General features: G+C 46.3%; 1 protein-coding gene across 1 annotated transcript in view; it reads left to right on the forward strand.

Annotated features, from left to right (window-relative positions):
- The first annotated feature begins 620 nt into the window (after nt 1–620).
- LOC107193284 (dorsal-ventral patterning protein Sog) overlaps nt 621–25,050 on the forward strand; it is a 70,673-nt gene continuing 46,243 nt past the window's right edge. Inside the window, exon 1 of the mRNA XM_015582689.1 lies at nt 621–750. Coding sequence (XP_015438175.1) covers nt 621–750 — 130 coding nt within the window. The remainder of the gene's footprint in view (nt 751–25,050) is intronic.

Raw genomic sequence — 25,050 nt, forward strand, 5'->3', positions numbered from 1 at the left:
ACGTTATCTGCAGTAAATATTGCGGCTGGCACGGGCATCTCTATCTCTCTCTCTCTTTCTCGCACGGCTGATTGTTTCTAATCATTATCGTACACGTTCGCGACCTGCGAGCGTATCGTCGTGCTCGACGTCGTGGTTGTCGTCGTGGTTGTCGTCGTCGTCGACTTCGTGGTCATCGTCGTCGACTCGGAACAATAACCGTATTTCCCTTTTACTTTTTTTTTTATTTTTTACTTTCAATGTGTCGCGTTAGGCTGGCAAGAGGAGATTGAAGGTGGTGCGAGGTACCTTACAGTGGCGTACAGTGCAGAAAGTTTCGTGCAGTGAACGGTCGTTAATAGACCAGTGCCGCGGCTCCGACGACAGAGACAGAACGCTCCGAAGAAGACTAGTGCGCGACTGTGAGAGAGAGAGACAGGCAGTGGGGGTATCGGGAGAGAGAAAAAGAGATACAAATAGAAAATAAGAGCGAGAAAAACAGAACGGTGGAACAGAGAGGACGAGAGACCACGCTATATGCGTTGTCGAAGCACCGTGCCCAGGGACGAGAAAGTGAAATAGGAGATACGCGGGTGTAAGTGAGAGAGAAAGAGGACCACGATAGACCGAAAGCTGCCGAGATGCGTTACTACGGTGCCTTCCTCTTGTCGATTCTACTCGTCGTTGTTTCTTACCCGTCGACTTCACGCGCCCGAAGGGTCGCGCCCTTGATCGAGGACGACTGGGCGAGGAGGCCTCATCGTGCAGCCGGTAAGTCGCCATTGTTCTCTCACCTTCATTTCTATGTTGTGTTTTTCGTTAACACGCCGAACGAACGTTGGATCCCGACGGGGGACGCGCGTGCATGGCGACGCTCGAGATTCATCGTTGACGATCGCCCGTGCGTTCCCGTCACCCGTGGTCCCAACTTCCCGTCGCGATTTCGTCAGAATCCGTGCAGTTTCTTTTCCTTTAAAGGTTAGAGAACGCTCGAAAATACCGGGGGGGAACCGTGCCGAGAGTGCCGCTTTTACGTAACGAGAGCACGGTCGCGAAAAAGGCGGGAATCGAACGGCCGATTGTCCGGTTTGAATCGGTGTCGCGTGACGCGGATGCATTCCGGCCACGCTTCTCTGCTGCCCGGTGAACGGAGAGCATGTCTCGTGAGATGAAACGCGAAAGAAACACGGGCAAACGGTCCAAATTGTGTCTCAAATGCCGCGTTAGTAGTTTACGAATAAAGTGGTGGTGTTTTATTTGTACCTTTGGCTGAATCTTTTGTGGACATTATTAACTGTCGGAAGGCGAATAGTACCGTCGCGACACGACGACCAAATGTGAGGTTAGTTTGATTTTCTTTACATTATAAGTGGTTAACCGTAATTTCGGACTTTGTTTAGAGAACGTAATTATCTCTACGACAAATAGTTTATCGTCTACATTTATCAGAGGCTTTAAATTTGAAAATTTATATTGTTTGTACAACCTTTGTAGAAGGTAAACGTATTGTAGTGTTATGGTGCAAGCATAGGTCAACGAATAGGCATCTGTAATAGATGCTAGTTGTAAAAAGTAGAGTATTTCGATTCCTTTTAGAGTAATCGTGCGTGTAGATTAAGTGAAATGATTTTTTCAAAAGAATTAACGTATGCAAGTGTTGCGAAACGGTCGAAGAAAAATACACAATCGTTCATGGATGTCGCGACAAGGCAGGAAGTAACGTACCGGTTCTTAAACACCTCGTGCTGACCCAGATGTTAGAACGAGCTAATAGATGTGTATTGTCGTTGCGTTTCTACGTAAAGTAACCGTCGGCACAATCCTTCGAGAATGTACTGAAGTTTTCAACCGTATAATTTACATTTTTCTTTTCGTTATATTCGTTCGTTATTCACAGTACTTTATTTAGATCAAATATTTTTATCTACACTGAAATTCTAATTCTAAAATTTTATAAACAAAATTTTTTTATCTAGATACAAAATTCTTCATTCAAATGGTAATTTTAGTTTTTCAATTTCTATAAAGGACTGTTCCAATCTTTATTTAAATTATATTTTTGCTCGTCTACACTTAAATATCTATTAAACTTGGATCGTCGACGACAAAGCTTCGCGTCGGTGTACAGTGTACACGATTCAGTTATAACACCTCTACCATACTGCGCTGCAACGTAAACCGAGCTACCAACGGAATTATCAGCGTTTAAACACAGTCCTGCTCCGTGCGTCGTGTGATTTATTCTCACAAAACACGCTCGTCCGACGCTGAACAATTTAAGCAAAAATGTTTCGAGAGGAAATGCGGTTACATAGCCGGGGATTAATTACAGTTGCTTCTAGATTACGTAGCGTAATACTTACCTTTAATAACGATCGTGTTACCAGGCGAATGAGATATCGAATTCAACTATCTAGTAATCAATTTAATGGTGGAACGCCGAAATAAACTGGTGATAAAGGGTTACACAAAATTATGGGGTTACCCACTGAAAAATCGGTCGGGTGTACGTGACGAGTGAATTGAATTTTAGGCGGGAACAGGTTCCACCGATCTATCGCACGGTGGACTGCAAATTGTTTATGCAAATATGAACATTTACGGATTGATTTACAAGAAACTAGATTCAATCAGAATTCTATTACCGGACTGTCATCCGATTCTAAATACAGTAAAACATCTCGTTAGACTTTACTGAAGTTTTCTTGCTCCAACAATTATTCTATTCACCTTCAATACTATCCGCCATTTTTTTGCCATCCCTATTGGCTTGCCTCACTGACGGACTCCGTCAATAAACACAATTACCGAACCATTTCTGCAATGGACCAAGTAAACATCAGCTTATACACATACACATATTTGTGAGGTTGTGTTATGGGTCACGATTGACCCAGACGCTGGACCTCGACAATCTAAACACTGAAAATAAAGAAAAATAGGTTATGTATTTACTAATATGCATACAAATATCTGTGAGATAATGTTACGGGTCACGATTGACCCAGACGCTGGACTTTGACGGTCTAAACTTTGAGAGTCAAAAAGAAATAGGGTATCCACTTCTATTTAGTCACGTTCACTCCATTCCCAAGGAACATGCCATGTCGTCCCTCGTTTTTTCATTCGTGTATTTACCCGGAATAAAGTGTACCACGAGTATCCGCTGGCCCGGGTCAGGCAATTAACGGGAATACAGGTACGCGTCCCCGACGACGGTCGTTAAAATCGTGTAAAGTCGCGGGCGGGTCACAGTGCTCGCGCGCGCCCGGGCGCGCACGGCGGCGTTATTTGTCGGCGCGAACGCAAAGCGCGAGGCCCGCGTGAATTACGCGCTCGTCGCCGAGCGAATATGTAAACAGGCACACCGCGATGAATGATAATACCGGCGCTCGCGGTAAAATTTCCGCGGGCCGGTTCCCGACGTCGCTGCAACCGGGTCCTTCTCGCTGTACGTCATTAACATTTCCGACGGCGACGTAGTGCAGACTAAATCGGACTCACGACGATTGAATGTCGATTCTGTCGCGATATTGTTATATTGAAAATCCGTTAAAACTTACAGATGAGCGAACAAAAGTTAACTTTAGTCGTGATTTTGTAAATTGAAAATCTTTTAGAAGTCACAACATTTTGAATTTCTTGTTAAAAGTTGCACATTTCTAATCGCCGTGAGAGATTGTTTCTGTCCCACTGTGTCCGGTCTCTGAGTGACAGGACGAAACGTATTTCGTGGATTTTCCAACGACTGGAATTCCTCGACGTGTCGGCCGCGGGAAACGCGTCGTCGCCGTCGTCGTCCTGATTGGCGCTGTATATCTGAACCGCCCGATAACCCGTTTAACTGCACCCACATACCAGGCGCGTTTACGTTACGAGTCGAGCGACTCGCGAACCATACGTTTGACCCGAAAGTCGCGTAGTCGGATCGGCGGGTGGGAGGAGGGGCGAACGTAGGATTGGCTCGTGCGCGCGAACCCTGCTCGTAACCGAGGATATAGGGAGGGACAAAAGTATTGGTGCGATTCGTGTATTACATCCACATATTGTAGAGCAGGTTGTTTACAATTTTCATTAGTTTTTTTTAATCACCCTGTATATCACCTAGTATATGGTAATAGTTAGGGTATTGATTTTCGAAGACCATTAGAGTCCGTTGTATAACCGATTAACCGCGATTAGAAAAGCTCTGGAATCGTACCTGTCCCCGTTTCCAGCCCCCGATCCATTTCGCGAACACCTGAACTTTCGCTCGAACGACCGTCGTCTCTCCGTTTTCCATTTCGCGAAACCAACCAATCTCCCCCCTCTACCGGCTCGACGATCACGCGCTGAATGCCGAACGAAGCTTATTTAGATCCAGTCCACACCTTCCCTGAACATCGTTGGCAATCGACTGAATATTCATTAAGCTGCGTGGATTTAATTTATTCGTTGTACATTTAGTATTTGGATTGTTACCGCTAATTATAAATATTATTTATATTTTATATCAATTACCTGTTTACAGTATATCGCGAATGTATTACAAGTATTTGTCGTATAACTTAATGGCGCCGCTCGCTGGATGATCATTAACGACAGTTAGCAACTCGTTTTCACTCGTGACAAGTGGTATCATTTCCCGATGTACCAAGAGCAATTACAGATAAGTCTAAGTGTTTTACTGTGAAATATATCAATGGTGTAATTTAGATAATTATAAAAAATAGGACGCTCTGTATAATGGTACTTAAACCAGACTGAGACCAGTTACCACGCGGAAATTATTATCAGACATTGCGGTTCAACTGTTCACTTCGCAGATTACTCAGTCGTGGCCAATATTTAGTCATGGTTATATTTATAACTAGTGGGACACCCTGTATATTAATCCATAACGAGGACCTAGTGTTAGCACGGATGTTACAATCAAACATTGAAGTTCAAACCATTTACTTCTCAAATAACCCGACCGGTCCCAACATTTGAAACGTTCGTTTACACGCGTGTTCGCTCTCCGGAAGGCGCCTTTTCAGAATCAAATAATACCCCGATCGCGGAACTCTGTTTTGTTACCGTGTACGATGTTTGTCGCCGTAATTGCGCAATGTTTTTGTAGTTTCGATTGTGAAGCATATCTCGAGCGTTCGTCGAGAGTACGTAGAACAAGGTCGGCTCGACAAGACGCCGCCGTTGATTCTTAACGAACCAATTCGTTTTTTTTTTCTTCGATTATCGCGTTTATCCTGTATACGGACGAATTTATCGATTGACTGTTCGAAACTTATAGGGATAAAGCAGAGATCTTCCGCCATTTTCCCAACTTTGTTTGACAAAACAGTGCATTTTTACGTTTCTAAATGAGCTCACTTTCTGAAATTTTTTAAAATGCCCACGGATCTTGAAAATCTGTATGTTCCGTTAAATACAAAGAAATGAGCAACGAAATTGAACATTTAAGCCGGACAGATCGATAGGGAATTTCATTACCTAGAGTTGAAAAAAAAAACAGCTTTAAATTTACTCAAAAATTACGACTTGTAGACTGATTTGAAAAAAATAAGTCATTATGTACCACTGTGTGCAGGGGGACAGAAATCTCTCAGTATCCGGTCGCGTTTCGCCGTGGCGAGATCTAAGTGGTCCGTTCCTCTTCTTTATAAGGATCTAGCAGTTGTCCAGTGTCGTCCACCTCCTCTCTACCCCTTCTCTCCGATTCTCTTGCTCTCTCCTCTGGTTTCGTACCTGTTCCCGGCTGCTGTTACCTTATCTAGCCCGGTCGCCGTTTCGCGGCCGTTCGAATCCGCGCCACCTCGAAAAACCCGCGTACTTACATACACGAAACGATATTTCATCGTTTGATTCGTCGTGGAGGCGACGGACGTTCGTCGAGTGTCCCGATACCGTTTTATCGCCGGTGACATCACGTTGCAGCACTCTCTATTATCGTGCAACAATAAAAGAAAAAACGGGAGCAACGATATCTCGCGACCAACGGAGCGAATCGACCGATCCCTGGGACAATCCACGGAGATTTGTCCCTTTTGCGATCGTGGTCCCCGGATGCTCCTCGATGCAGCTAGATCACACCTGTACGGATAACGGAGATTCCCAGTGCAATATTCACAGAAGACCATCTCGTTCCTCCCACAACCTGGACCCATCGTGTTGTCCCAATTGGGGGGAACTAAAACTGGGATTATCCAGTGAACCGCTGTGTTTGTCGGTAGTTAGGTCCAGGGACACGATGGGAAAAGCCCCCTGGGGGCGTACAGGTTCCGTGCTCGGACAGCAACACCTGTGCGTTACCTGCCCCTTACCTTGATTGATTTCTGGTGGCCGTGAGGTTAAGTACACGGCTACCTGTCGACCGTGATAATTTCCGTGTACTGGATTACCGACCGTTTTCGGGACACGCGCACGTCTTCGAACATTTAAAGGGGAAGGGCGGTTTTTGTAGTTTGCTGGTCGGTTTCTCTGCACGAATATCTTAAACTGTTCCGTGTTGTGTAAAGCTTTATGGGACCAGAAATGTGTCCGACAATGGTCAGAAGGGTAGGTCGGTGCAGTAAACCTGAATAGGGGCGGCTCGATTTTGCTGCAGGCTGACCCGCAGTGTGGTATTATGGGGAAAATGACGGACAATTAGGGGAAACGGGAAATACAGTAATTCCCTCGTAACCGGGTAAATACAGATTTCGAGTTTTTAATGGTGATTCGTGTTGGCTGGTTTTATGTATTTATGGTGGATACAAATAAAATCTCGTTGTATTTCTTTTTTTTTTATAATACAATTTATTAATGGGGAAAGTGTGATTCTGTTTAATTTTGGTTTCTTGATGTTGTTTCGAAAAATCGAAAATTTTGTATAAACGAGAGGCAGCCGTAATTTTTATGAAATACACATTTGCTTTCTTCTGCGGATATATCCGCTCCAAATCGATTAAACAAATTTTTTTTCTTTCTATTAAAAGGTTAAGTAAAACATTCCAAAAGATTCGAAAAAAGTGCGATTTATAGTTTGTTTGTAAAAAAATCCCGAAAATACCTGTATTTTTGGGGCCATTACTGTCCTCTTGAGGAATTAAAAATGATTGGCCCCGTAAGTCGAACAAAATGCCGAAGAAACTGGAATTTTCGTCGAGGCGTTTTCTCCCGAGGCGGCATTAAGAGGTTTCAATCGCGTGTGCCACGTTTTTTCTTAATTTTTTTTTGTTTTTTTTTTTCATTTAATTCGTGAAAGTCCCGTCGATTGTCGGGCGATTTGTCTGATCGCATCGGTAATCGTTGGCGGTACGTAAGTAAATTAGCGTTTTGCGAATGGGCCAACGCGGACCCTCCGATTTTCACGTGCATTACGCATTATTACCGTGGAATCGGACGGTCGGTCGTTAATTTGCGAATCGATTTACGAGCCGGCGTGGCCTTGATGACTTCCATTACGGCGTGATCCCCCCATCCAGAGACCGACTGTTATTGGCGTCTTCTTGTAAAAGAACAAAAAAATTGTAGCATTCCGCGGGAGAAAAAGGGACATACGAGGGTCACCTTGATCCTTCTCCGCGTGTGTCCCCCCCCCCCTCCGTCTGTGGCCGACAACTTCCGTGAGAAAATGTTTGCGCCAAGTTTAAGTGAAGTGAGAGAAAAGGACGTCAACGTGTTTGCCAGTCTCTTTGGTCGTTTCATCGTCGACTTTCAAACAGTAATTCTTGTATCGAATCGTACGTCCTTTTGTATAATTACATTTCGTAATACCTATATTTTTGGTAGTTTTTATGGTTTGCTTTTTGTAAAGACACTCTATTCCGTTTTATGCACATAATTTGTTTCCATAATGGTGAGCTTATGAAATATCAGGTTTTAATAATTGCAACTTTGCGTGTTTGGATTTGCCTCGGTTTATTATTTATACACAAGGGTGATACAAAAAACAGTGAAGTTTATAGAGTCAAAGTGGACTCCGGCGTGTACACGCTCTGTAACTCATTTATGCAAAATATATAGAATCGTAACACGACGGACACACACGAGAGACAGAGAAGCTATTTTGCCATTAGAATTTCTAATTTTACGACAAGTTGATATAAAACCGCGTGTCCTTGGTGGCGAACAGTAACTAATCATATAGAAACTATTGCAACAGAATCCCACATAGGCTATATCGCAACATTCTGTTCCCGAGGAAAAACAGTCTTTTCATATGTAACTGACCGACAGTGTAGTGGACTCTCTTACTGCTCAATGACCACTATGAGAGTATCATATAGTACACGTAGCTCACAGTAATAGTAGTGGTAGTAATAATAATAATAATAATAATAATAATAATAATAATAATAATAATATTAATACCGGTTTTATTACCACAGACTAATAGAAAATACGAGAGACAAACATATAGTGGGGTGAAGGCGAGGCTCAGCCATAACTAGCAAGCACAATCTACTGTACACTTATTGTGCAGGGTGTTTCGTTTATCTAGACCACAAAATTTTACTGTACTATACTTTATACTGCCATACTAAGCCTTATACTACACTTCATAAAATGTTTTGTCGCGGGTCATCGGTGACCCACGTGGCATGAACTCGAAGAGTCATACGTAAATGTCCGGTGTCGAACAAAGTACCGAGGTGCACGATAACTGCGCGAAGAGAAGAAAAGGGGGCGTGGCGCGGGCGGATGGAGCGCACCGATCCCAGCGATTTCTTTCGAAGTTCGTGCCCAGGAGGGAATAACTCCGTAGCGCGTGCTATGGAGGTTCCGCGCTTACGGGTCTCCTCGGTGTAAATGGATCTTATTCACGTGCGGACCGATCGGTCTCTCTTTCTCATTCTTTCACTCTATCCTACTCACTCTTTCACGTCCCTGTTCCCCGTGCACGCCACACCGCGGATCCCTCGCCGCATGATTCGCGGCTAATTGGCCGCAGCCACGAGGACAACGTGGCCGTTGTCCGTTAAAGAAGTGTAGCGAACCAATGCGCGTTTTAAGTAGGTAAATCACGACGGTTCCTCGCCAGCTCGAACGACGACGCGCTGACCCCGGTGGTCTCCCGTTCTCTCTCTCTCTCTCTCTCTCTCTCTCTCTCTCTCTCTCTCTCTCTGTCTTTATAATTCCTGCGTTCATCGATCGCGGTTGTAAGAACAGATTTCGACGGTTCAAGGTCAACCGATCGACCTCTGCCTTGAACCGTCCGAGAGTCGTCACTAAGAATTAATAAATTATGTATAAAGTCATATGTATTACAAACTTTTATGTTTGCTTAAAAAAACTTCATCGACTTGTTCCGTTCCCATACTCAAAAGGTTCCGACTGCAAAGGGTGTTAACGCGCGCACAGTCGTGTCTCTCCGATTGATGCGTCGGGTCGTACAGGTTCGGTTGACGCGCGTGGATAATCCTTACGACCGGCATCGGTCACGTTCGAGCGGGGTCCGTCGTCGGTGTCACGTTCGGAGCGGCGGCGCGAGGCGGTCCGTCGATCGGTCGCGGATCGACGCGCGCCGTCGTGCACGACGTTAAATTCTATTAGGTCCGTTTCGATCTCATTGTGTCCACGGTTCGAATCCAATAATAGAGCGCGGTCGGATAAACAGGGCACGGCGGGGCTCGTCCTTGATATATATCGACCTCCTTACGAAAGGCACTAGCTCTCGCGCGGCGGGGACGTATTTTTAATTCGCGAAATCACTTGACCGGCAAAACACGATCGTTTCCACCGCGTGACAACACGCCGCTCCCGCGCTCTTAATTAAACGATCTGCGTTGTTATTGGCCCCGTGATATGCAGTAGCTCTGAACCGGTCACTTGATACGTCTAGCGCACGCGTCTGGGATATTTTTCGCTGCGGTGAAATTATTCGCGATGACTGTAGTGCTTCCTGTATCCGAACTAACAGGGAGAGGATAAGTGTTCGGATGAAGGAACTTCTTGGATAATAGAATCCATCGGTTTTCCGAGATTAAAGTTTCGTTTATTTAAATAGAGATCTAGAAAATTGACAGTCATCTGTTGCTGGGAAACACTCTGTTCGGATAACAGAACAGATGCGTAGTGGAATGTTCGAATAACAGAACGTTTGGATAGTAGATTATTCGAATAGTAGAACGTTCGGATAGTAGAATTAGAGATAACAGGCTGTTCGGATACTAGAACATTCAGATGGCACAGCATTCCGATGGTGGAACGTTTTGATGGCATAGCATTCCGATGGTGGAACGTTCGGATGGCACAGCATTCCGATAGTGGAACGTTCGGATAATAGAACATTCGAATAGCAGAGCATTCCGATGGTGGTGTGTTCGGATAGTAGAACGTTGGGATAACAGAACATTCGTATAGTTAAGGTATTCGGATTACGGGTGTTCGGTTACAGGAGGCTGTACGTATCTAATGCCACAGTCATGAAATTTTATTCTCGAGGCTTCCACTGTTACCCTTCTCCACCAGAATATTTATCTCGCAAACAAAGATATATACCTACTACATCTCCTAAACTTATTTTCTTTATGAATTGTCTTATCGAAATATCAGTGTACAGTTTCTACTCCTATACACAAACACCGAAAGACCGCGGATCCAACGGAATTTATTCGCCTCTCCACCCCGTATATCGGGTCACGTGGTGGTGTCGTTAGATGTTGATCACGGTACACGCCGGATCCGCGCGCTAGCGCTCGCGGCTACGGTTAATCGCGTGACAAATATACAGACACGTCTATATTCGCTTGGCTCGGCCCGAAGAATTTATATAGGGAGGAATGCAGCGCGAGTCAGCAGCAGCAGCACACCTCAAAGGATCATACGAGCTTGTGGGAGTCACGTGTTTTTCGCCGGGATGGTCGTGGGGGCAGGGGACGTGTCTCTCGATTTATGAATAGGTCTCTTTACTTACGGCCACCGGCACGTGAACGCTTTGAGAATCTATACAAATAAAAGAAGACAACGGTCCGCCTAGACTCTCTTGCTCGCCACGTGAATCCACGGGGGACACGACCGACGCGGCGGATTGGACGGGGTAATACCCCGTCGGCGGATTCATCGTCGGGGTCTCAAACGTGTACCGAAAATAACTCAAGTTGAAGTTTGAACGCTCGCGGGGTATCTAATCGCCCCCGAGATATTTATTGTCCAGCCAGGAGATGTTGTCGCATTGTTCAGATATTTGTCGATTTGTAAAACGTCCGCGGTCGCAACGGTTCCGGGGTCGTATTTATAACAGCTCTTGAAAATGGTCGAAAACACATAAAAATTAGACCTTTTAATATTTACACCTTTTTCCAAAATGTACAGATTTTTATTTGAATAATTGGAAAACTGTAATTAATTCAATTGAAAAGGAAGAATACAAATTTCACCAGTGGCGCAAAAATTGTTTGAATAGAAATAAGGATTTCATTTACTGGTACATCCCCCAAAAAAGTTACATTTCCACCAAATCTGACTGCCTAGTCCCCTTAATGCAGTACTCCTGGAAACTGAGCCCTCTACTGTAACGGATAACGAGGGAAAAAAGGAGACCGTATGCCATAACTGTGCATCCAAAAATGACCGATCGGGCAATGCAGAATTCTCATCCGAGTAATCCGTTCTCGAGCGAAAAAGACCGCATTGGTATTCGCGAGTCGAATGGGGCGAGATATGATAAACAGAATTGTCGCGGGTGCGCGAATGTTTTGACTTGCCCGAATACTTGGGAAACACGATATCACGATTGTTTATTTTAAGAAATCCCGCCGTCCCCACGATCCGTTTACACGTGTGCACGCGTCTGTGCGCCTGGGGGAGGGCCATTGGATATACGCGAACGATCGAACGTGGTTTCACGTTTGGTCCCTTTGCGGAAGTTCATCTTGTGAATCGCGTTTCCTCGCGTTTTCCGACCTTTCTCTGAAGTCGCGACAGCCGTTAGACAGTTCTTCTATCGGCCTGTCGGCCGATTCCCGTGTGGAAACGCTGTGCACAACTGTCGGAGAGGAGAGGACCCCGCGTATATTTAGACGGGCTGTAGACACAAAACGACTCACCACCAACACCAACCAACCACCAACACCAACCAACCACCACCAATTCGCGTCTCTTCTCGCAGTTTCTTCTCTCCCCCTTTCTGCGGCCGAGTCTCGCGTATTTTTTTTTTCTCCTGACGTTCTTTTCTTCTTTCGTTTTGTTTGCTTCTTTTCTCTCTGTCTCGCGACGTTTCGGCAATCGTGCCTGGACGAAACGGGTATTGAATCGCGTGCAGAGACCTTCGGGATGATTCGGTTTTTCTATCGTGCTTCTCGATCCAGAAACGAATCGAAATACAGTGAACTCACGATAATTGTCTGCATTTGGGGCTCTGGAGCAGTTCTAGGAACGGGTACAGTAAATCCTCGATAAGTGTTTGAAGTTTAATGAAGTTTAGCATCGCGATAGAGCTTGGAATTCTGTAGCCAATGGTATTTATTTCAGCCATATATGGCTTATAGTTTAGAATATATTTCATGTTCAGTGGTTTTATTTTTGGCATTTCATTCTCATCGAGGTTTTATTGTAATTATCGAGAGGCAATAGGACGTCATTCGACCCAATTATTAGTAACAGAAGCTGAAAGGGAGTGGGGTGCGTGTGTGAGCAAGGGCATTCCTTAACGGGTATATATCCAGCGAGCAGTTATCGCGACTCTATTGTACATCGCTAATATCGTCGAGTTATGAAATGCATCATATGGATTCGTTAACTGCTCGTCGGAGTCCGGTGAACAGTCGTTCCGTCCAATGATTTACCGCCGTGAACCGAGACAATTCGCATGGGTTACGGCCGTGCGATACGGACAGTTTCAGGTGTCGCCACGTTTTACTTATTGGTATCAGTTTCTCGACACGGTGAGTAATCGACGGGAGCACACGAGGAAAGTCGAAGTATGCGCAATGTATCACCCAAGCGAGCCGCGTTGCGCAGACGATTAATGGTCCGATGAGGAATTCGGCGCTGTCGCGGCCGGCAGCTGGCAATAATGATGTTTCGAGAGATTTAGATTCTCGGAAACGATACCGAACCTGCGCCGTATACACTTCGAATGTATTTTAACCCTCGGCTGGCGGTTGCAGAGGGTGATTTTATACCCGAATGGCCATCACATCGTGTTCAATAAGGCGCTAAATGTTCACTAGTCAGATCCCTTCCGGAATGTTGTCCTCTACAGTAAATCATCGATTAGTGTCAAGTTCGTCGCATTGTCAATAATTAACATTACTGTATTAGTTATTTTCATTTTCGTGTACGTCCTTCTCTTGGTACCATAACTTTTTACTAAAAGGGTATTTGTCCCCTTAATAAATAAATAAATAAATGGTCACAGAAAAGTTGAATCGTGGTATGTTATACACTTTGAAATTTATGCCACTGGTCAAAATGACCCTTGCATTCAGTAGTCGTATCGCTTCGATACGATTCAATTCGTTTCTGATACACATCAAATGATAGATTATCTGGAGTAAACAGGATTGCGCGATCGCAAACGATGAAAGTGAGATTTCGTCCAGCAGATTTATAACCGTTCGTTAAGATCCGGATATACGTGCTGTCTGATTAATGATTGGATCATACGGACCGGACAGGGCACGGCAGGATACACAAAATAGGTTGTCCGGTCGCATTACTTCGCGTAGGTGTGGTTTGCGCTTAACGCATTCCCGCGTTCGCGATCGGTTTCGGGTCGAGACTTTTTTTTTTTTCAAATATCTTTTGTCGTGTTAGGTCACCGTGCGGGCGGATTTGTAAAAGTAAACGGACAACAGGAAATCGAATTTTTCGTGTCTGAAGCTTGGAATTTTCAAATTCCATAGAATGAATCAATTGGTATCTAGATTGGTCATCAAATAATACTTTGAATCCAAAATTATTCGAACACACACGCGCATACAGTTCGCTCGAATTTATTCGAACGATGAAAGGTCGTATAGATAGAGAGCGAGAACGGCGACGGGGGCAACCTGATGTCGACCCTGATGAATCTAAAATTACGAAAGCGTTTATTTGTCGGTTTTGCTCCTTTAGAGCCGCATGCTTCCAAGGTCACCAGACGCAACGAAACGAGATTCCTCGTTACGTATGTGCGGCATGCACCGGCTTGTACACGCGCGTGGCCCCCGTGCACGAACGTTTCACGGGATCCGCCGATCCGTACGCATCGCTTCGCGACGGCGGCAGCTTCACGCGTATCACTTTGCCGCAACTCCACGCGCATCACTTTGCCGCGTCGAGGCGGTTATTCGGGCGATTCTTTCCCCCCCCCCCTCTCCTCCCGCTAGTGCGTTTCTCCTCTTTCCATCCCCTTTCTCTGTGTTTGCATTATGGACTCGGGCGACTAGTGAAATTTCTCTCCGATTTAAGTGCTCGCCGCGGATGAATGAATCGTCGTCGAGGCAAAGAAGGCCGATTGCGCGCGCCCATTTTAAGGGGATCATGAAATACGTAATCTGAGCTGCTTCAAAAACCGTCAGGATAAGAAGTGCACGTTTACACCATTGACCGAAATATTTATGGATGAGAGGATTTGTTCGGCAATACAGTAAATCATCGATAGATCTGTAAGAAAGAAATGTGACAAAATATCGAATGTATCTGATCAACAAATTGTTTATTTTACGATCAAGTAACCGAAGCGAAACGTCAACAGCTTATAACAGAGTGGAAATGATTAGAACGTCGTTGACCTCGGGGAAGCGAGCGTGTTTTCGTTTGGTCTGGCGACGGGAGTCCACGCCGCGTTTGGATTGCCGACTTTCCCGTCTGTTCGTCGTGCGACGACTTTTCTCCAGGAGAAATCGGACGTCCGATTGGCAAAAAACAGAAGGAGACACCGCCATGTAGGTGTGTTCCCGAGAAACCGCAACCATTAACAAGACGACTACGAGTCGTAGTTTCGTATACGGTTGTACCGTACACGCGGCGGTAGCCATCTTGAATCGTCGGTCTCGGGGAAAATAGGAATTCATTGTTGACTCGATAAATGGCTCAGTCATGTTGAAATTACAATTTTAAAGTAGAAATTAAGAACTTATCGCCCATATCCATCGAGTATCCTTCGCTACTATGTCGCCCAAGTGAATACGCGGCCTAACACGAGCGATTCTCCTTCGTTCACCGAATTCGAGCACGTCCATGCGATCCTTCGAGGCATTCCGGGCGTAACCTCCTCGGCCCCGAGTGTTTTCCCTCCGACATTGAGTCGCGACGCACGAAGACGACCGTTAATTTTTTTCCAGATCGAAAATCACACGGCTCGCCGAGATTACACGCGTGGGCAATTTCTTCGGCGCGAGGAAAGCTTGCTCGTCGCCTGCATAATCAGCGCGCGGGCATCAATAAGCCAGACGGAATTGAAGCCCACGGGGTCTCTCGCGTTGTTTCATTTGGTTACAATGTACCTTGCACTTACAGGCCTGTCCGTGAACGTCGTCGTCGCGCGGTCGTTCCCCAGCTCCAACCACGGGGCGTCGTACACGGGACACTTGGTGTCCGTAATTTCACTGGGTCGTTCTTCCCCCAGACGCGCCGACAGTTTCCACTGGCCGATTACAATCCGAGGATTCTGCATACAATGTCGACCGATTCGTGTCATTGTCGTTTTCTAATTATCTTCCAACGTGTTCGTTTGCTCGTGTTGGTCGTACGTGGGTGCGCTCGAACTCTGTTTTCCCGAGATCGATCTGTTTCTTCGTCCGTTGGATCGCGAACGTTTGGGCTGATTCATGCTTTTCTCATGGCCGATATGAAGAATTTTCTTTCTAATACTAAGGCTTTCAATGTGTTAACAATAACGCATAAATACTATTCAATTTTACTAGAATCATGACATACATAATCATCCACAGTCTAGTTATGACATTTGTCGTCGTGGAAACCAGATGTCGCGTTATCGTGACATTGGTTTACAATGTCATACAGTGTCATGACTTTCACTGTCACGTGAAACCGTACCTTTAGGATACAGCTCAATGCCCAGCCGACGTAAACGGACCTCGGCCGGTCTATCGATCTCTCTCGACGGTGCTGCACGAGTCTTCCAAGAACTTGAAAGACGGTTAATCCCTCGCAGGTGGTGGCGCGAAGTTTCAGTTACCGACAACCGATACGGCGAAACATTAAGCCCTTTGTTTCCGGAATGGAATTCTGACGACGAATCGTTTCTCGTTCGGTCCAGAAGCGGCTGAAATTCGAGATCGGTCTCAAATGAGGGGGTTCGGAGAGGGATGGGGGTACACACATACACACCGTTGATTTATCGCTAGTCATGTTCCGTTGTGCCAACAATGTTTTGGCTGTCACATCGAACACCACACCGCCGGCCCGCCGCGTAATAAAGCGAAACGATGCTGCATTAAACCGGATTACAACGTTAACGGGTCTGGGACGGGGCGGTGTGTTCCACGGCTCGTCCATATTTCACTCTATGGCTGTTACAGGTCGAAAGATTTTCTGTGTGTGTTGGATCCTTGGTTTTAGTCATCGAACATTACACGCTCCGTGGCTTTTGCATAAGACGGAGATGCCTGTCCTTAGCGAGTGTATACTATACAGGAAGTAACAAAAATGTTGGAGGGCCCGGTAATGGGAGACTCGTGGGTGATTTGAAACAATTTTTTCCTTAGCAAAAATGTTATCCGAGGCTTTGTTAACGAGATATTAACGAAAAACCCCGACCAATCAGAGCGCGAGTCTGTCGGCCGAGTTCCCGCGGTAACGTTGGCTACGCGCTGCGATTGGTAGGCTACAGGATTATTGTCTCGGCGCGGACCCGAGTTCAGGACGATAATCGCGAAGAGTCTGTATACTTAAAAATTCAGAGTATAAACGTTAGCAGCAGTAATACCGTAAATCCTACCGATGAGAAAAATGTTCCAAAGTACGTCTTTCCAGTAAGTTTCCGAAATGTCCAAGACGAAGGAATATTTTTATTGTTCCGAACAGAAAAAAGAATCAGACAAGAAGAAATCGCAAAAAGAGCGGGACCAAAGTGGAGAATCCGAAGGAAGGGAGAAGTGTCGAAAGGAAGACGAGTGTCCCCGATGCGATTGGATCGTGTGAACCAGCAGCTCGATCCACGATTCCCTTCTTTCTATTTGTTCTGTGCCCCTCCTCTGGACGATGGTCTCAGTCTTTTTTCACTTTTTTCCACCGTTTTTGCGGCTCAGCTCGTATTGTTCATGCTCGCCGCGTTTTCTGACCCTCGCACCTCTCGCCCCTCGATAGCTGGTGTCCCGTGATTCCCAGGCGACTCCGTCGATCGCGTGCCACTTCGCGATCGGTTCCACGTTTCCAGTCGATTTTGCTACCTTTCGTGGGGGCTAATACTGGTTTTCTGTTCGAAATTTCTTTCATCCTGCACACCAAAGAAACGTATTCTATTTAGAAATGAGAAGCCCAAAGGTGCTGCTGGAACTGCTGGTAGACACTCAATTGTTCGATGATTGGAAATATAACTCCGAACGGGGATGGAAGTGTTAAAATTGGCTGACTGTATCGTCTGCATTCTGCAAACCAGAAAAAAATATTACATGCATAACAATAGCGCCCAGATTCCAATAATACAATATTTTTCTCCTCTTGGCGGGGGAGGGACGTTTAATTTTTTTCCCCTAAGTGGGCAAAGGCCACTTTTTTCTTTCTAGAGGATCGGGGTAAGTGCCCCTCTTTGTCCCCCTTGGCTACGCCCATGATTGTACGTGCCCCGTTCGGGTTTTCAAGCGACCGGCCGCGAGCCAAGGTGAAAATGCGACGGGCAGCATGCGAACCATTCGAAAGTTCCTATTCCCGAACGTGAGACGACGTGTACGGTTTTACGTGAGCCGAATACGAGCGTCGGGGATGATTTACAGAGATGAATCCCGTTTGATGGAAGAGGACCGTGGACAGGCGCGCATGAACGCCGAGGGTATCTCGCTGTTACACGGTCGTCGGGTTGGCGCCTGGCAGCCACAGTCGACCGGAGAGGAGTCCCCCTAGCCTTCCTAGTTCCCACGTGCTCCTTAAAGTCCGGTTCTCACGGGGGCCCCTTCTCGTTGGAATCTGAAGGTGGATCTGTCACTTGCGATTGTGCCGATTACGATTTACCGATGTCTTCTCCCACCCCATCCTCTCCACCTCCTGCCACTGATCGTTAATCCGTTGTATCGGGCTGCAAAGGCGCGCACGGTTCAAAGGGGATCAGGCGCCGCGGACCTTTTTTATATTCCTTGCCCGCGGAACCGGTTGCCGCGCCACCGTTTTATTCGCGAGATCCCGTGATTTATGGCCGATTCCCTTTTTTTTTTTTTTCTTATTTCGGGTGGCACAGGGGGCGGAGAGGAGATATCCGACACTAAAAATCGGATTTTCTCCTTGGTCGACCGTTGACGATCCCCGGACGACGCTACTAAGTCTCCTGGGAATCTCTTGTCCCCTTTGTGTTGCGTGTGCCTCGCGGAGTGAACGAGACTACAGCGAATTGTACCGGTGATTTTCGTTCGGTTGACGAAGCTTCGACGAAGGGATGGATGTTGATTTATCGAACATTTTTCTGTTCAGTATTCCTTGATGTTTTGGGAAACGAGGATGTGTCCGAGGAATGAACAAAAATGCAAATTTTGCATTCCTTTTTTTGTTTTACAAATTCTTGTCAATGAATATAACATTTTTATGTAATGTATACGGTCGACTAACATATATTTGTTTACATCTATATTTCTAATCGTAAGAATCCCGGAAAGCTATTAGTTATCTGCTATCCATTCAGAGCTCGAGTGTTCCGAATGAAATAAAATAAAAAGTCGCCGGTGTGCATCGTTGAAACGTTCCACCAGACGTGTGCGCGTCATCCGTGGATTCGACATCTGCGAGAATTTTCCTCCAAGCGTGTTTCCCAGGCGTACGTTTTCCGCGGAAACGAGTCTATGATAGAAACGCAAAATACATACATAGGGGAATCATGCTCGAAACCACCGCCGCCCTGGTTTTCTCGGTAGGCCACCGCGATGATCAAAGTCCGCGTTATCGGCACCTTCTGGACGCGACACGAATCAACCCGCGACGTCCTATTGGTCGTCGTCGGTTATCTTTCATCTGCGACGAGATTTCCAGAACACCAGAGCGCAAACATGCTTCCCCCAGAGCCTTGAGCCCGCGAGTAGGAGGATGAGGTGGAGGAGGATGCCAGGGGGGCCTTCTCTACCGGGGAATTCTGCGTAACTCGGTTGCACCGTGACCGAGAACCGTTCACGGATCGCTTGGAATTCGTTCCGTGATTCCTTTACCGCGAAACACTACGGGAAAGCGGCGACGCTTCGTCCGTGTCGATTATTGTGTACCGCGTGGAGGGGGACGTACAACGAATAAAGAGGAGTTCTCTAGTGACTGTACAGGTGACTGTAATTCTCCAACGTATTGGGCAGGGTATATCGAGCAGAGAAACATAGTCATCGAACTGTCTGTCACATATAGACGTGTCCTATAAGTTCTTGTTGTGGCTCACGATTAACCCAGTCGGGAATCGAATCGACTTATATGTATGTATATATGTGTATTGATTCCTTATGGGTCACAATTGACTCTGGCATCCGTTTTGGAAGTCGCAAATTCGTCGATGAACGTTCCAGTTTTTTCTCCACGTACGTTGTAGAGAGAGAAAGAGAGAGATGATAAGAATGCATTATTCATCGTTGCGATTCCATCGTATCCATCCTCGCGGCGTTGAACCTAGATGAGGAAAACTACTACGTCCCAGGTCGCGGATATACATCCAATGGTTTATCGTGATTTCGCGGGTGTCTTGTGTTCCCTTACCGCGAGACCAGTCCGGTGTAATTTTCCCTGACGCCTTTGGACCTCGTTCCTCTCCGTGGCGGGAGGGATGAGGAAAGGAAAATGCCGGTTGTGTGATGCTTGTCACATTAACCCACTATCTTTCTGGCACAGTAGCAATATACTTCGTCCGGCTTCGTAACTGGAACAATTATGCGTGACTGCATGGTTTTTCCTTCCTTGTTATCGAACGGACGGTTAATTAATCGCTCGTCGTCACATGTTTCAATACCGACAGCCGGCGGGGGATTCACGTAATTCCGTGTCTCATTTCGCTGCAGGGATTCGTTTCTTCTCTTCTCGAGTTCACATTGCGTTTTCTTGTGACACCTCCGAGACACTGTATTAATTGAATGATTGTATTCGTGAAGTGTTCGACAGCTGATTTCTTGTTTCGTTCGTGTGATAATTGTCACGAGTACCAGAGAGATTCGTTAAATGCTCGTCACGAAGACTTGTTAAACACTCGTCGTTGTAGTACAGTAAATCTGTATTCGCTATGAAGTCTCGTTAACTGCTAGCTCCGAAAACTCGATAAATCCTCGTACCTAGTTAAATATTTGCCGTGACAAACGCACGTACCTGGTTAATATTTCCCATACGATCCATATAAATGTTCGTCACGAGTAACATATTACAAAACTACATCCTGAACCATAAAAGAAAAAACATCTCGTCTTTGCTTCCGAACACTAATTCTCATATTGTCAGCTATGGACTGTGCGACGAGAGTATCGGCGGTCAGTCGCGATAAAAAACGATCCTCGTCCGGCCGACTTCTGCGTTTCCCACCGAAAATACGTCTCACTCTCTCTGCCCCGATGATTTACCGCGTTATTTTGCCGTGTCCCGTGCGCGGTAGAAACACCGTTCCAAGGTCGCGTCTCGGGCACCAAGTCATTTCAGAAAATCCACGATTCTGACTCACGGCCACTGTTTTTAGCGCGACCGTTGTCGGAAGCGTAACTACACGACCACCGCCGAATAATAAAAAAATAATGGGTCCTCGAACGTGCTCGACTCGACCGGTCAGTTTTCTTGGCGCTGTGAATTGACGCGTGCCACCCGGATCCGAGGGGAGGGAGGGGGGACTTGACAAGCCAAACCCCGAGCTTGCTTTTCGGCTGCGACAGCGGATCACCCGTTGGGGACGGTTTTGATTTAACGCAGCCTCTAGACCTGGCATCGTTCCAGCGTGGTTAACTCAATACAGTGACCGTGAATGGCGAACCACTCGTTCGGATGGAAACTGGACCTTAAGGTCCTACCGCCTCGTCCACCCCTATTTGGCGTTGCTCGTCGAGACACTTTGTACAACGGGTGACCCGAAAGGTTCTCTCCGGCACAATAAGTTTTACTATACGATATTTACTGTGGAATTGTCAGTATTCGAAGTATTCGAATATTCGAATATTTGATAGTTTTGTTTACAATCTACATTCACGAGAACGTATTGCAAATGCTGTAGCTTTTCGATACATATCCACGGGTGTGTGCGTGTGTAGACTACTGTCAGGTCAAGCACACGCAGCAGGAGTCCCTTTGGCGCCGGAAACAGGAGCAGGATGTAAACCGACTACATTCCGTTATCTGTGACACTGGACGGATTGACGACGCGGAAAGACGATCGGTACTCTCGTGTCGTGGCATCTTGTAATGTGATATACTTTTAATCAAGCATCAGACACACGTACGAAGACTATAAATAAGTTTATATGGAAAGTTTATGTTGGTAAATGGTATAATGGTTTACGTATGATTACTTTAAAAATAAACTTTGCCTGATACATTAAAAGCTACCGTTTTCAAGTTATATTTTACAATTTCTAGCGACATTTGTTACATTAAATTTGTCATATTAGCAACAAGCTGCTACTCGCTTAAAAAAATGAATTTTGGCCAGTTTACGAAATAAAGGACCACTGCGCGGCGATGCGTATAGGTCCATTGGCGAGTCGTATTGGTCCGCCGGCGAGGTATGCTTATCAGTACGAAACGACAACGGTGGGATCGGCCGAAAGGCTTGGCCAATACAAATGCATCGCATTACGCGTGCACTGACTTGAGTCGCAGCCGCAAGGTCGGCATTTCTGACGCGCGCATGACATCACGTAGGCGTGCAACGACGGAATATATCGTCCGTGCCGTATATAATGCACCTTCGAAGCGAAGAAGTCCCCTTGTCTCGTTTACCACCGACATCCACTTACGGGTACGACCTCTCTCTACTCGCGCGAATTTTACCTTCCGTCGATCAGACATTTCGAAGTTTCTCAAACGTTACTTCTGCTAAGAGTTCCAGTAAATTCAAAGTATTCCCAATAAATGGATGTCATTCAATTTTTACGAAAATTGTCACCGTACCTTAAGTTGGGGTGATTTCAACTGACAACGGATCATCGTAAACTCTGACTCGCCGATTGGAAAGAAATTTCGTGGGTTTATAGAGTGATTTAAGATAAGAATAACGATATTGACATTCTTGCCTTGAACAACTCTATAAATCCACAAAGTTTTCTTTCCGAAAAGCTGCTGCAATCGAAAACGATCACTTTTGGACTATGTTACTACTGGCTGAGTCAAAGTTAGCCCAACCTACGGTTATCAAACATTAGCCCCTCAAGTGTGCTATAAACGCATGAAATCCGCAGTCTAACGATCATAAATCTTCCTCTTTCCTGTTGCTTTCAATCACAAGCAATACTAGTTCCTATGAAAATGAAGCTGGTCCGACAGTTACCAGGATAAATGCAACGAAAACGGGTTTGAATACCCAACATTTATCACGCCATGGTCACGTCCTCCACGATCTGTCCAGGGGATCCAATCCGCTCGAGTGAATCGTTAAAACCAGGGTAAAAATGTCGAGATGTAACTCGTTACCCCGTAATACCGATGCAAATCGCGACTTTGTGTCCGGATCGATCGCGACATCGCCGAAGGAAGGATCGTCTAGGGAGCTGAGTGAGCAAGGCCTCGATCGTCCCCATAAAGCCTGATTGACGCAGCCAGTTCTGCTCCTGGGCCGCGCGATCTCAATCCGTTCAAATATTAATCGATGCCATTTCAATCGGCCCGGAGATTTGATTTGCATTGATGATCCAGACGGCGAGATACCCAGGGGCCTCGATTCGCATTCGAGACGCGTTACTCAATACGCACTCGAAGAGGGGCCTAAGAGCCGACTGACAATGATGGGGGGGCTTAGTCATGCCCACGGGGCCCCTCCCCCTCCCGATGTCAGAGTGTCGCTTCGATCCATCCATTCGACGCATGATTTACGTGTACGATCTACCCGACGATCGAGTTTATAGATTGAATATGACCGACGTTGTTGGCCGCCTTTGCTTCTTAAGGTGGGCAGGAGATGTGGTTCGATTGGATTATGAATCGGGACATACGGTTCGTCTGATGGGTGAGGTCGCGTTGCTTCGAGGGGACAAAGAAGATTCCAGGGGTGTTAAGGTAATTCAGGTATTCTTTGTAAGTTCAGTATTTTTATTACGAATGTGTGCTGGTACTTCTTGTATTCGCCACTAGAGAACTTCCGAGTCAATACCTTTCCCGTAGCTACTCATTACCATAGTTGGAACAATATAAACTTCGATCCGATCATTTTGGCCTGCCTCGTTGAATTGGTACGTCATCGACAGCATCTATCCCCCAGTTCTGATCTGGCTGAACGTAGACTCGGTAGACCAGCCACCCCAACCGAGGTCGAACCATGAACAACGTCGCGTTGGCACCCGCAATTTCTGGAATAATGCGCTGAAACAGTTGGGTAGTCGCGATCGTTTGCGTAACAAGCGATAATGATCGCGCGAGCACTCACTCGCTCGCGGCAAGAATTAACGTCGGGGCTTGCGCGAGCGCACACGTGTCCGAAAATAAAACACAGATAACGTCAGGCGGCGGCGGTGGTGATCACGCCGTGAACCCGTTGCTCATTTGTTTCCATCAGTTTCCATGCAACGACGACGACGACGTCGGCAGTCGGGGGGGTCATCTTGGCGAACGGGGCATGAGGTTCAACACGCCGCCGCGTCGTCTTATTCCCCTGAGTCACTCAATAATACAGCTGGTATTTTTACTGACCGACCTCACACGGCAATTCCGGCCTGGTGCAACCGCGTTGATGGATGTTGCGCGACCAACACCGACGTCCATCGTCGGTCCCGTCGTCTTTGGGTGGATGGAGGGGCAGCCACGATCACGTTCGTCTTCCCGCGACTTTTTTCTTTCTTTTCTCCTGCCCGCGACTGTGCATTCTGCTCGCACGCATTGCTCGTTGAATGGAGAGAGAGAGGAGGAGGGGGGAACGCGTGACGACTAAATCTTTTGCGTTCGTTCGAGTTATGCTGACTGCGTCAAGAAGCGGCGAGAAGAAAGAGACTGGGGTTAGATTTGTGTTGAACTTGGGTTAGACTTCAGTTAGACTTTAAGTCTATCTAAATAGACTTTAGTTAGATTTTAGTTATATTTGGGTCTATGAACCTAGGATCTATTGGTCTTGTGTTTATGAACTTATAGTCTATGGGTCTACGAGTGTAAAGGTCTATGGATCTTGGGGTCCATGGGTCCATGGGTCTAGGGGTTTAGGGGTTTAGGGGTCTAGGAGTCTAGGGGTCTAGAAGTCTTGGGGTCTAGGGTTTAGGGTCTATAGGCCTAGTGTCTATGAGTCTAGGGTCATTGGATCTATAGATCTAATGTTTATAAGTCTGAGATCTAGAATCTTAGTCCTTGGTCCTTCGTCTATAGTCTTTGAATCTGGGTCTTTGGTCCTCGCCAGCTCCAATTTGAATCTTCTAACTCCAGACCGGTTTGCCTCAACTCTTCCAAGTCAAAAACGGTTAAATCGTCCAAGTCTCAACCATTTCGAGTTTCTCCATCCACAATCATCACCGCTTCGAGTGCGTTTTACTTTAAGCTCGCTTGAATTGGAATCTTCTTATCCTGACCAGTTCCATCAATTTCATATCCGTTTACCTAGATTCCACATCGAAATCTTCGTGTATTTGTCAGTCCGTGCACTTTGTCGGATCAAGTAACTCCGATGACTCTGCGCATACGTCTCCCAGCTACGACCGGGCAAGAATCATTTCAGCGAGAGGCACGAAGTAACGCATAGATCGCGCGCACACCAATGAGTTAACAGTGACTTTCAAGCACGATGACGGATGAGGCCGGTTCGCGTATACCCAGCAGAGAAGAAATTACGAGGAATCCAGCTTTGCGCATCTGGGCGGCCCCGGGAGCACACACCCG

The sequence above is a fragment of the Dufourea novaeangliae genome, unplaced genomic scaffold (genome assembly GCF_001272555.1).
Source record: "Dufourea novaeangliae isolate 0120121106 unplaced genomic scaffold, ASM127255v1 scaffold7, whole genome shotgun sequence".
In the NCBI taxonomy this organism is placed as follows: domain Eukaryota; kingdom Metazoa; phylum Arthropoda; class Insecta; order Hymenoptera; family Halictidae; genus Dufourea; species Dufourea novaeangliae.